General features: G+C 39.4%; 1 protein-coding gene across 2 annotated transcripts in view; it reads left to right on the forward strand.

The window, feature by feature from the left end:
* SCAPER (S-phase cyclin A associated protein in the ER) overlaps positions 1-14,264 on the forward strand; it is a gene marked incomplete at both ends in the record, with an annotated part of 359,493 nt that overhangs the window by 311,937 nt on the left and 33,292 nt on the right. For both annotated transcript variants that reach the window (XM_079700316.1, XM_079700317.1), the window contains one exon: positions 10,287-10,524. In XM_079700316.1, the coding sequence (XP_079556442.1) occupies positions 10,287-10,524 (238 nt within the window). The remainder of the gene's footprint in view (positions 1-10,286; positions 10,525-14,264) is intronic.

The raw sequence follows: 14,264 nt of genomic DNA on the forward strand, positions 1-14,264 counted from the left end.
GGGGATACGGGTTCGTGCCCCGGTCTGGGAGGATCCCATATGCCGCGGAGCGGCTGGGCCCGTGAGCCATGGCTGCTGAGCCTGCGCATCCGGAGCCTGTGCTCCGCAACGGGAGAGGCCACAACAATGAGAGGCCCGCATACCACAAAAAAAAAAAAAAAAAAAAAAAAAAAAAAAAGAATGAAATAATGCCATTTGCAGCAACATGGATGGACCTAGAGATTATCATGCTAAGTGAAGTAAGTCAGAAAGAGAAAAACAAATACCATATGATATTAATTATATGTGGAATCTAAACTACAACACAAATGAACATATCTACAAAACAAAAACAGACTTACAGATAAAGAGAACAGATTTGTGGTTGCCAGGGGGAAGCAGGATGGGGAAGGGAAGTTAACTGGGAGTTTGGGATTAGCAGATACAAACTACTATATATAGGATGGATAAACAACAAGGTCCTACTGTATAGCACAGGGAACTATATTCAGTATCCTGTGATAAACCATAATGGAAAATAATATATATATATATATATGTATGTATATATAGCTGAATCACTTTTTTGTACAGCAGAAATTAAACACAGCATTGTAAATCAACTATACTTCAATAAAATTTTAAAAATCACAATAAGATAACACCTCACACCTGTCAGAATGACTATCATCAAAAACACCACAAATAACAAATGTTGGCAAGGATATGGAGAAAAGGAAACCCTTGTACACTGTTGGTATAATATAAATAGGTGTAGCCACTATGGAGAACAGTATGGAGGTTCCTCAAAAAACTAACAGTAGAACTACCATATGATGCAGTAATTCTACTCCTGGGTGTATGTCCAAAGAAAATGAAAACACTAATTTGAAAAGATACATGCACCCCAGTGTTCATAGCCACATTATTTACAGTAGCCAAGATACGGAAGTAACCTAAGTGTCCATCAACAGATGAATGGAAAAAGGAGATGCATACACACATACACTCAATGGAATACTACTTGGCCATAAAAAGAATAAAATTTTGCCATTTGCAGCAACATGACTGGACCTGGAGATATTATGCTTAGTGAAATAAATGACACAGAGAAAGACAAATACTGTGTGTTATCACTTGTATGTGGAATCTAAAAAATAAAACAAACTAATGAATATAACAAAACAGAAATAGACTCAGATATAGAGAACAAACTAGTGATTACCAATGTAGAGAGGGAAGTGGGGAAGGGCAATGTAGAGGTAGGGGATTAAGAGGTACAAACTACTATTTATAAAATAAACTACAAGGATATATTGTACAACACAAGGAATATAGCCAATATTTTATAATAACTTTAAATGGAGTATAATCTATAAAAATTTCAATCACTACATTGTACACTTGAAACTAATATAATTGTAAGTCAGCTATACCCCAATAAAAAATAAAATAAATAAAAAACTCATGGGACAGTAAAAGCACTGTTAAGGGGAAAGTGTATAGCTGTAAGTGTTTACACTAAAGAAACTAGAAATATCTCAAATCAGAAAATTAACTAGGGACTTCCCTGGTGGTGCAGTGGTTAAGAATCTGCCTACCAATGCAGGGGTCATGGGTTGGAGCCCTGATCTGGGAAGATCCCACATGCTGTGGAGCAGTTAAGCCTGTGCGCCACAACTACTGAGCCTGTGCTCTAGAGCCCACGAGCCACAACTACTGAACCCCACACGCCTAGAGCTCATGCTCCACAACAAGAGAAGCCACCGCAGTGAGAAGCCCGTGCACTGCAATGAAGAGTAGCCCCCGCTTGCCACAACTACAGAAAGCCTGTGTGCAGCAACGAAGACCCAATGCAGCCAAAAATAAATTAATTAATTAACCTAAAAAAAACAACAACTATACAACTTAAGGAACTAGAAAAAAAGAACAGACTAAACCCAAGGCTAGCAAAAGGAAGGAAATAAGATTATGGTGGAGATCAATTAAGTTAGGAATAAAATAACAGTAGAGATAATCAGTGAAACCAAAAGTTGGTTCTTTGAGAAGATCAATAGAATTGACAAACCTTCAGCTGGAAAACAAGAGTGAGAACTCTGAAATTACTAAAATCAGAAAGGAAAATGGGGTGCTTACTTTGACAGCGCATATACCAAAATTAGACTGATACAAAGATTAGCGTGGTCCCTGCACAGAGATGACACTCAGATTCTTGAAGTGTTTTGTTTTTTTATAGTTGTAGTACAGTATTGTATATTGAAATTATAAGACAGTAGATTTTAAGCATTCTACCGAAAAAAAAGAGTTAACTATATGAGGTAATGGATGTTTTAACTTGATGATAGGAATAATTTTACAATGTATATCAAATCATCATGTTTTACGCACACTGAATGTTACAATTTTGTCAGTTATACTTCGGTAAAGTTGGGTGGGGGGAGAAATGAAAATGGGACGTTGCTACCAATTCTACAGAAATAAAAAGGACTATACGAGAGTACTATTAACAACGTATGCCAACAAATTGAATAATTTAGATGAAATGGACAAATTCCTAGAAACACAATACCTACCAAGACCAAATCACAAAGAAATAGAAAATCTGAAGAGACCTGTAACTAATAAGGGGACTGAAGCAGTAATCAGAAATCTCCAAAGGAAAGCCCTGGACCTGATGGCTTCAGTGGTGAATTGTACCCAACATTTAAAGAACTAACACTAGTCTTTCTCAAACTTTTCCGAAAAATTGAAGAGGAGAGAATACTTTCTAACATGAAACCAGCATTATCCTGATTCTGAAGCCAGACAAAGACACCACAAGGAGAAAATTCCAGACTGATATTCCTTACAAACATTGATTTAAAGATCCTCAACAAAACACTACCAAACCAAGCTCAGCAGCATGTTTAAAGGATTATACACCATGACCAAGTGGGATTTGTTCCTGGAGTGCAAGAATGGTTCCGCATATGAACATCAATCAATTTAATAGACCACATTAACAGAATGAAGGGGGAAGAAAACACGATCATCTCAATTTATACAGAAAAGCATCTGATAAATTTCAACACCCTTTCATGATAAAAACACTCAACAAATTAGGAATAGAAAGAAACTACCTTCACATAATAAAAGCCATATGTGAAAAGCCCACAAGGAACATCATACTCAAGGATGGAAGAAGGAAAGCTTTTCCTCTAACATCAGGACAAGGCAAGGATGCCCACTTCTGCCACTTCTACTCAACATAGTACTGAAAGTTGTAGCCAAAGCAATTAGGTGAGGAGAAGAAAAAAAAAAAAGGCATCTAAATTGGAAGGAGTAAAATTTTCTCTGTTTGAAAATGATATTATATGTAGAAACCACTAATGATTCCACACAAAAAAGCTGTTAAAACTAATAAATGAATTCAATAAAGTAACAGAATACAAAGTCAACTCACAAAAATTAGTTGCATTTATATACACTATATACTATGAACAATCTGGAAAGGAAATTATGAAAATTCCATTTATAATAGCATCAAGAACAATAAAATACTTAGGAATTAAACAAGAAGATGAAAGACTTATACAATGAAAAGTATAAAACATTGCCAAAAGAAATCAAAGAAGACATAAATTAGAAACACATCCCATGTCCATGGATTATAAAACAATATTGTTAAGATGTCATTACTATGCAAAGCAATCTATAAATCTATACATTCCTTGCACTCCCTATCTAAATCCCAAAGGCTTTTTTTTTTTTTGCAGAAATAGTAAACCCCATCTTAAAATTCATATGGTATCTCAAGGGACCCCAAATAACCAAAACAATCTTGAAAGAGAAGAACAAAGGGGGAGGACTCACACTTCTGATTTCAAAATTTACTACAAAGCTACAGTAATCAAAACAGTGTGGTACTGGCATAAAGACAGACACATATAACAATGGAATAGGATAGAGAGCACAGACTTAAACTCTTGTATTTATAGTCAAATGATTTTTGACAGGGGTGCTAAGACCATTGAATGGGAAAGGACAGTCTCTTCAACAAATGGTGCTGGAGAAACTGGATATCCATAAGCAAAAGAATGAAGCTGGACACTTATCTAACACCATAACTTAAGATGGATCAGAGGCGTAAATGTAAGACCTAAAACAATTAAACTCCTAGAAGAAAACACAGGGCAAAAGCTTCCTGACATTGGATTTAGCAATGATTTCTTTGGATGTGACACCAGAGGCCCAGGCAATAAAAGAAAAAGTAGACAAATGGACTGCATGAAAAGTTTTTTGATTTGTGCATCAAAATATAATATCAACAGAGTAAAGAAACAACCCAGAGAATGGGAGATAATATTTGCAAGTCATATATCTGATAAGGGGTTAATATCCAGGAACTATGGAAAACTCCTAAAACTCAACAACAAAATAACCAATTAAAAAATGGGCAAAGGGGCTTCCCTGGTGGCGCAGTGGTTGAGAGTCTGCCTGCCGATGCAGGGGACACGGGTTCGTGCCCCGGTCCGGGAAGATCCCACATGCCACGGAGCGGCTGGGCCCGTGAGCCATGGCTGCTGAGCCTGCGCGTCCGGAGCCTGTGCTCCGCAACGGGAGAGGCCACAACAGTGAGAGGCCCGTGTAACACAAAAAAAAATAAAAAATAAATAAAATAAAAAAAAATAAAAAAAATAAAAAATGGGCAAAGGACTTGAATTCCAAAGAAGAAATACAAATTGGTCAATAAGCACATGAAAAGATGCTGACTGTCGTTGATAGGGAAATGCAAATCAAAACTACAATGAGATATCACCTCACACCCATTAGGATGGCTACTATTAAAAAAAAAAAAAAATACCAAGGCTTGGTGAGGATATGGAGAAATTAGAACCCTTGTGCTTTGTTAGGGGGAATGTAAAATGGTATAGCTGCTGTGGAAAATGTTATGGCAATTCCTCAAAAAATTAAAAATAGAATTATCATATGATTGAGAAATTCTACTTCTGGATATATATCCAAAAGAATTGAAAACAGGGTTTTGAAGACATGTTTATACACCCATGTTCATGGCAGCATTATTCACAGTAGCTAACACGGAAGCAACCCAAGTGTCCATCAGCGGATGATGGATAAACAAAATGTGATATACACATATAATGGAATATTATTCAGCCTTGAAAAGGAAGGAAGTTCTGCCATATGCTACAACATGAATGAAACTTGAGGACATTATGCTAAGTGAAATAAGCCAGTCACAAAAAGACAAATACTATATGATGATTCCACATATATGACATACTTAGAGTAGTCAGAATCATGGAGACAGAAAGTAGAATAGTGGTTGCCAGGGGGAGGAAGGAATAGGGAGTTATTGTTTAATGAGTATAGAGTTTCAGTTTTACATGATGAAAGAGTTATGGAGATAGTGGGTAGTGATGGTTGTACAACATTATGAACAAATTTAATACCATTGAATTGTAAACTTAAAAATAGGTAAGATGGTAAATTTTATGTGTATTTTACCACAATAAAAAAAATTAGGGGTGGGGGGAGATAATGCCCTGCCAAAGATATCTGTATCCTAATCCTTAGAGCCTATAAATGTGTTACCTAACATGGCAAAAGGAGTTTTGCAGAAATGGTTAAGGATCTTGAGATGGAGAGAGTAGCCTGGATTATCCAGGTGGACCCAATGTAATCTCAAAGGGAAGCAGGAAAGTCAGTGTTAGAGAGGGATTTGAAGGTGCTATGCTGCTGGCTTTCAAGATGGAAGGAGGGGCCAGGAGCCAAGGAGCAACCATACTCTAGAAGTTGTAAATGGCAAGGAAATAAATTCTCCCCTTCAGCCTCCAGAAGGAACACAGCTCTGGTAACACCTTGATTTTAGCTTAGTGAGACATTTTGGATTTCTGACCCCCAGAACTTTAAGAGAATAAATTTGTGTTGTTTTGAACAACTAGCTTGTGATCATTTATTCCAGCAGCAATAGGAAACTGATGCACACGCCTGCCACTATTAGACTGTAACCTTCTATAGGACAGGGGTCTGGTCTTCCTTGATTTTGTAATACATCACAGGTCACTGTTGCTGGAGCACAGGTACTTTGGCTTTTTCAATAGAGAATATATGACAGATAATCGTGTCCCTTTTGCTCACCACAAAGCCTGATAAATGATGGTATTACTAGATGCAGGTCAGCTTTCTAAGACTGTCCCAGTACATAAGAGCCCACAGCTGGAATAACTCTGTAAGACATAATTCACTTCTTGAACAGTGAAGTTCACATTCATCATTGGGAGGGACAGTGACTTAACTCCGTCCACTCCCAGCACTATGCAGACCTTTGGGGGGAGTGTTCTGGATTCAGAGGCTAAAATGGGAGGTTCTGATAAGATGCCTCCGGGATTCCAGATCTAAAGGAAGGCACAAAGCCAAAATCCAAGAAGCTAGGAGAGCAGTCTAGAAGATACCGGCACTGAAGGGGATCAGGGTGGATGTTACCGAATCAGAAATCTGCGACCGAGGATACAAGAGCAAGCAAGCCAGGAACAAATGGGCAAAGGGGATTATAGTCTCTGCGACTGTCACAGCTGCTTTTTTGGGCCAAATAAGGCCTGTTACATAAGTGGTTTAAAATGCCAAAGATGGAACAGATGGCAGTTGATTCATGCCCACCCAAATTATTGCTTTTTTTTTTTTTTTGCCCAGCTATACTCTCCTTTAAGGCAAAGTAGGGTTTTCAAGAGCTGTGCAGGTATATTGATGGCCCAGTTATAGTTTTTCCTGATTGAATCTCGCGATTAATGAACAGAAATGAATATACCACTAAGATCTCTAATCTTAGAGACCAAACAAAAACACTTTAAAATCCAGTAAAATTGAGAAGATCTTAGAGTGTAATATACAAAATTTCAGATCTGATTTTTCATATCTTCAATGTGTCTTTAAAAGAAAACTTTATGGGCTTCCCTGGGGGCACAGTGGTTAAGAATCCGCCTGCCAATGCAGGGGACACGGGTTCGAGCCCTGGTCTGGGGAGATCCCACATGCCACGGAGCAACTAAGTCCATGCGCCACAACTACTGAGCCTGCGCTCTAGAGCCCACGAACCACAGCTACTGAGTCTGCGTGCCACAACTACTGAAGCCCGCGCGCCTAGAGCCCATGCTCCACAACAAGAAGCCACCGCAATGAGAAGCCCACGCACCGCAACAAAGGGTAGCCCCCGCTTGCCACAACTAGAGAAAGCCCATGCGCAGCAACAAAGACCCAACGCAGCCAAAAATAAATAAATAAATGTATTTTAAAAAAGAAAACTTTTTATAACCTGTGCCTGATATGAATAAGGCCTTTTACTTTTTTATTATAAACATTTAGGCTTAAAGTGATTATAGCTGACATTTAAGACCAACAGGAGCCAGTGGCCTGTTCAAGGACAAATTATCCGTATTTCAGACTAAATCAAAAGTAAACATTTTCTAAAGTCCCTTCATGTCTACATTAGTCCTGTGGAAGCCAAATGCAGCAGACAAGCTCTCTCCCCTCCCCTCCACCCTGTATATTCTGTAGGCTAACTTTAAAATTAATTGTCTTTTCCACAAAGCAATATTAATACACATTTTGAACCATTTCCACATCTGAGTTCTTGAATGCTAATTTAATTGATTTTTCTGAATCAACATTTTTATTTCATCAGAAGAATATTGCAAAAGATCCTGAGTTATGTTATTTTATAGTTTAGTATTTTCCTAAATAGGGTGGGGTGGAGAGAAGAGAAACTATTCTGATGATCTTCACTTGCTGGGTTTTTTTTTTAATTTATTCTTTTAAAGAAGTAATAGCAGTGAATTCATGTCATTTCATAAATGCTTACAAAGATTAACTGTTACAAAGTGTTCTAAATAATAAAGCTATATTCCTGAATATCTGCATTTGAATATGCTAATAATCAGTTTAAAAGCAACACAGGCAGTAAAGGGGAGGTCACCATTCTGAATCACAAAGAAGAAAAAATGTTGTCACCAGCAGTGATGTCACTCATCCCCAAGGTTCTGAAAGCCTATTAGAAATTAGCTTTAGGGAGAAATGTCTTCTGACTTGTCATTGGTTCTAAAAGGCAGTCATTGTTAAACAAACACAGACCCCTTTTTGGAATCTATATAATAAACTCAGACACATTAATCTCTACTCACGTCTTTAGTCAGGGTCTGACCCCTAACTCTCATGGCTATAATGGAAGGAAGGAAGGAAGGGCAAACTGAAATGACATTAGCTAACAGTTTGTGTAAAGGTTCAGATGTGCCTATAAGCAAATAAATATAATTTCTTAACTTTTTGTTTTTACTGAGCCCCATAAGACAGAAAGTGTCTCTCCGTGATAATCAGGATTACATTACAACCTCTGTGTACTTTGTTTAACAGTGTGCAGTTAACCCCGAGATTTGATTTAAGAAAAGGCATGGAGACAAAAGAAGAGGTCACCTCCTGTTTGGCCTGGATGTTTTGGTCTTTGGACAAAGCCCTGCCTTTAAAGAGTCAAAAGTTCTTGGTAGTACCCCTGCCTTTGCCACTGACAAATGTTTATGACCTAAAACATCTCACTGAATCTCTGAGGGTCTTGGTTGCATCATGTGTGAAGTGAGGAGAACAATACCTTCTGTACCAACTATGAAGAACTACAAATGAGGCGGGGTGGAAGATGTGAATGTACTTAGCAGGTCCTGCCATGCAAATGAGATGATAGTATTTCATAAGACCTGCTTTCTTGAGAAGAGAACAAGTATAAGTGTCATCCCACATTCTTAGACTATCAGAAATAGTGCACATTCAGGAAATAAATGCTTACCATGGTTACGAATAAAACTATACTTTGATGAAACTAACAAATTGGAACTTTAAAAAGTTATGGATTAGAAAACTAGACAAGATACTAGAAACTTGCCAGCCAGCACTTTCGAATTCATATTTACTTAGTGGCATCTCTTCAGTGCTTCTGGGCAAGTTTATGAGATAAGCATAGATCTTTAATGCCTCTCTCCCATTCTAGATTCCAGCTGAAAGCAACAATAACAACAACAACAGAAAAAGGAATGGGAGGGACCTATATTAGTGTTAAAAATAGGGAAGGGCATCATCCTGTGGCAGAAACATAAAGACACTTCTGCTCAGCTTTGTGCCGATCATACCAGGTTAAAGGGAGACACTGAGCAGGGACTTGTAACTTCCCTTCCTGAGAAAAAGCTGTGTCCCATGAAGGAAGGTGACTGACCCACTTGGAACAGCCCAGAGACCTGAGGATTTGTGCAGTGGTTAGAACAAATGGCTGCAGCAGCTACAGACCTTACATTTCAGATTCAAACCTGTGGAGAAAAAGTGAGGGCTTCTTTCCAGGCATTTCAGCACAAGAATCTCCCTCCATGTTCCCCTTACCTTAGGCCTACATACCCTTGAGCCAGAGTGAATAGGAAGGGGGCCCCACCTGAAGCATGTTGGCTGTGGGAAGGGGAGAGAAACCTGGGTATGGTTTCTAGGGGCAAAAAGGGTGAATGAATGCTTAGCAGCCACATTTACTAAAATTGTAGGCTCTTGATCACTAGATGCTTCACGTATACCTGAGTTCCAGAGTGAGTTGGATTTAGCAAACCCTTCCTTTCCTATTAATTTGAGGAATTCATTTGCCACTGCCATTGCTTCTTGCTCACCCATACTGCCTGCCACAATTGCTGAGCTAACTTCAAGGTGATTTGTACAAAGCTAATCCAGCACTAGCTTGTTCTTGGGATTCTGGCCCCTACAGCCTGTCCTGCCAATACTCCTTGATGATGGAACTGTGCCTTCAAAAGCGGTTGAAGTGTCTCCCTGTCACGGTATACCAACACACTACTGGGTTTTTGAGGCCTCGTGCTTTCCCGGTAACTGCCTCGCCTGAGAAGATTCCCTTGTGTATCCAGAAAGGAAGCCATGATGTTTTGGGTTCTGAGTCCCAACAGCTCTCATGGACTCTGTCCAGTTCCACCAGGCCTGGAATCTAAACAAAGTGGGGCTATCTAGGCTGCAAAGGGTGGTAGCAGCCTCAGCCTGGCTGCAGAGTACTCAGTTGCCACTGCTGCAGCAGCCCAGTCTCCCAGCTGGAGAAAAGGACGGGCTGCAGTGCACTTGGTGGGGGGAGGGCTGCATTTACTTCTTGAGGTTTCTTGTTACCTTACAACACCACTCACATGGTTTGCTTTTAACGGTCTGCTTGTCATGTTGCATTTGACCTATAAAAATGCTAACATCCTTTAAGTAGATTTCTCTTAAAAAGTTGAATGTTTCTTTATCAGGTCACACAGCATATTTGACAATAATCGCCAGGATCCCACAGGACTGACAGCTGCTCTTCAGGCCACAGACCTGGCTGGAGTTCTGCATATGCTCTACTGTGTCCTCTTCCATGGCACAATCTCGGACCCCGGCACTTCTAGTCCCAAGGAGAGTTACGCTCAGAACACAGTCCAAGTGGCCATTCAGAGTTTACGTTTCTTCAACAGCTTTGCAGCTCTTGATCTGCCTGCTTTTCAGGTACCAGGAATTGGTTAACCAGCCAAGAGTTAATAATTTTGTGTAGATATGATGAGAGGTTCTTCTCCTGGATTGGGGCATAAGGAATAAGCTACAATACAGGGAATAATAATACATACTATTTATTAAGCTACTGTGTTCTAGGAACTGGATTAGGTGCTTTGCATGTGCTTTCTTATTTATTCTCATGACTACCCTACAGAATATTATTATACCCATTTTACAGGTGGAAAAGCTGGCAGTTAAGTAATTTCCCAGGGTTACACATGGCTGAGCCAGGACTGGTACCCATGGCCCCAAGCCTATGCCATTCTGCTACTTATAAATCTTCTGTCTTGATTTCTTTAGAAAAGGCATTATCATACCATAAATATTTAAATATTAAGGAAAGTAATGGTTTCTTATATAAACACAACCAAAATTAGCTAAATTGTTTTGATTGATATGACTGTCTATGAATGATTTAACTGACTTGTCTCCAACGTAAAGTGCATGTGTAGTTAAATGTGCAAACCCCTATAAATATTAAGTTTTTATAGCTAAAGAAAAATTGCTTTATGTTATAACACCAGACTGTCAGCTTAGAAACAGATTGTTTTTCATATAGGAAATTTAATTTTCAAAAACACTGAACCTTTGGAACAGAGCAAGCCCCAAGGAGTAGACTTTCTTTTTCAGTTTATTAACTGTCAAGTGATTTCATTAAAAAGGGAACAAACTTGGCAAATAATGAACCCATAATTTAGATGAATTGCTTTGCTCAAAGGGAAAAAGGTTATAGAGATACAAATATATGAAAATTGTGGTCTTTGGTCATCGCAAGATGGAAGAAACACTTCTGTTTTGTAGCTGGTGACAAATGTGCAGTTCTTGTCTTCCTGTCATTCTCTTCACAACTGGAAATTAGTAAGTCGTATCATTGGATTCAGTATCTTTCAACTTTGTAGAGTTAGTTTATCCATCATAAGAACAGAAATCTCTTCCTTAGGGTTAATGCTTTTCAGTTTTCAAAGCACTTGAACTAGCCTTAGGTGGTAGCTACACAATAAGTTCTGAGAGTTTTACAGCCACACCTAGAACAAGAGGTACCTGCTCCAGAGAATGCCAATGGTTCTTGCCTCTGGGTTGAACGTAACATTTGTGTTTTATGAAGACCCAACCCCACTGTGTTCTGTCTGAAAACAGCTTAGAAATCAAGATATGCTAATTTTATGCCCTCAGAATATGGAGACCAGCAGGCTACCCATCAGCTAGGTCCAACTAGAGTGATTTCTTTTGTTACCAGGGATTATGAAAAACAAATACCTAAAAATGTTCCTGAGCTCCTGGTTTATGGGTCTTCTGACCAGGATTTATACTGCTTCAGGGCTCGCCACATCATACACAAGCATTTACATTAAGTCAGCCATTCATTCCATCAGTCACTCTGAGTGTCAGGGAGCCCCAGGTCCCTGCCCTACCCCCAGCCCTCCATGAACTCACAGCCTGTGCAGCCTTACTCAAAAGAACCACTGAACTCCAACCAGCCCTGCTCCCTTATGACCTTTAGGCACAATGGCCAATAATGTTAGAAAAGTCAAAAATCTGTTTCTGGAGCCCTTCGTGCCCAACTAAGATGAAACCACGACTTCTCCTCTGCAACTCCTTGCCGTATCGAGCCCAGAATATATTCCCTACCTGAGCCGCTTTTGCCACAACCCCAGGAGAAACACCAAGGTGACTCGAGAGTTCTAGCCATTCTTAGAGTGAGATGCCCACCTCCCCAGGGGAATGTCCTTTTGTGGCTGGTTCCTAACACTTCTTTTGCTTCTTTCTTCTCCGTCCTTCCTGTTACTCCATATTTCTCTTAATTCTTTCCTGCTTTTTCTTCTTTTCCTGTTCTCTGTCCTGACTCTCCTGTCTTATTTTAGTCAGTTTTGCCATCACTGCTTCTCATCCTCTCCCCGGACATTGTTCCCAGGTACCTTTTTCCCCTTAACCAGTGCATGGGCCAGGAAAGCCTTCAGGGACCTTCCTCCTGGCTGCCATCCTTTTGGTGCCCAAAGTCGAGCACATGTTTTTCTCCTATGCTTCATCAGTGTGTGCAGGGACCCAGATACCTAGAATTTCTAGCATCAGGTTTTTTAATACATCTACCAATGATTACCTTACTGTTCCAGTTACTTTTATACATTTGAAAAACAAACAAACTTAGTGGGGTAAACAACAACCGTTATGATCACAGATTCTGTGGATCCAGAATTCAGGCAGGGCTTTTCACAGTGGAGGTGGCTTGTCACTACTCCACGATGTAGGGCTTCAGCTGAGGGGCTCGAATGACTGGGGTTGGGGGGTATGGAGAAGAGGGGCAAATTGACTCAAATAGCTGGGAGCTCAACTTATCTGGAGGCTCCTTCACTTTCATGTTTTATGCCTGGGATTGATTACTCAAAGACTAGGTTCATCAAGGACTATTGGCCAGAGACTCTACATATGGCTTCTCTATGTGACTTGGGCTTCTCAAAACATCATGATGTCTGGGTTCTCAGTAGGATTTTCCTGAGAGGAAGCTTCTGGAAAACAACTGCTCCAAGAGAACCAACAGAAGCTGCATGGCTTTTTTATGACCTGGCCTCAGAAGTCATATGGTTACATATCAGCCATCCTCTATTGGTTAAATCAGTCATAAGCCTTCCAGATTCAAGAGGAGAAGACATAGGCCCCATCTCTCAATGAGAGGACTGTCAAAGATTTATAGTCATTTTTTTTTAACTAACCACTACACTCTGTTGAGCAAGCTAAAGCAAAGCATCTGACCACATAGACATCATTGATGTAGATAGACATCTGATCAATCATGCAATGCTCAAGTAAATAGCATACAAATACACAGTATTTGCATTGTAAAGCAATAGGTGAGTTTAGGAGAAAAGTATTATTTTTATGATAGATATGGTCAGAGAAACTCATATTCTGGTTCATTAAAACAACTTACTTATCAAAAGTGAGATTTCAGGAACTATGTTTATAAAGCACAGGAAAAGAGATTTTAGGTACAGTATGGGTCTGAGCTCAGAAAAAAATCTGGGAGACAATTTATGAATTGCCTGAGAGGATTGAAGGAACTGAAGAAGAAAATTGAAATGAGATAAATGGTCTGACCCTCTGAAGAGTTAGACAAGACAGTGTAAGACATGTTGACGGTTTGAGTCCCAGTGCATCACAAGAATGCATCTCTGTAGAGCTGTTATGGAGAAGCATCCTCATCAAGACCTCTGGGTCTAGAGTCAGCCTGACCTGACTTTGAGCCATCATACTACCAAGTTGTATGACCTTAGACAAGTCATTTGAATCCTTAAGACTGAGTTTCTCATTTGTAAAATAGAGATTAAAAACACTTACCTCACAAGTCTGAGGTTTAAATGAGATTACATAAAGGCACTGTGCTAGCTAGCACATAGTAGGCCCTCAGGAAATGTGGACTGACTCATATTCTGAAGGTGAAGAACTTACCCAAACCATCTTGCAGATGTTGAATCAAAAGGTTAGGTTTCGAATGCAACATTCCCAGTGCTTCTGCACCCTTCTTTGAAGCCATAAACCTATGTGATTGTTTTGGTGTGAGAACTCATCGCATAGTAGTAACAAAAGGTTATCCATTAGAATATTTTTTTAACTGGTTCCATTTCATTATATACGAATAAGGCTGTCAAAATATTTTTCTCCCTTCAGCAAAGAGTCTGATTTCACTCTGAATTCAT

Source organism: Hyperoodon ampullatus, assembly GCF_949752795.1.
Source record: "Hyperoodon ampullatus genome assembly, chromosome: 3".
Classification (NCBI taxonomy): domain Eukaryota; kingdom Metazoa; phylum Chordata; class Mammalia; order Artiodactyla; family Ziphiidae; genus Hyperoodon; species Hyperoodon ampullatus.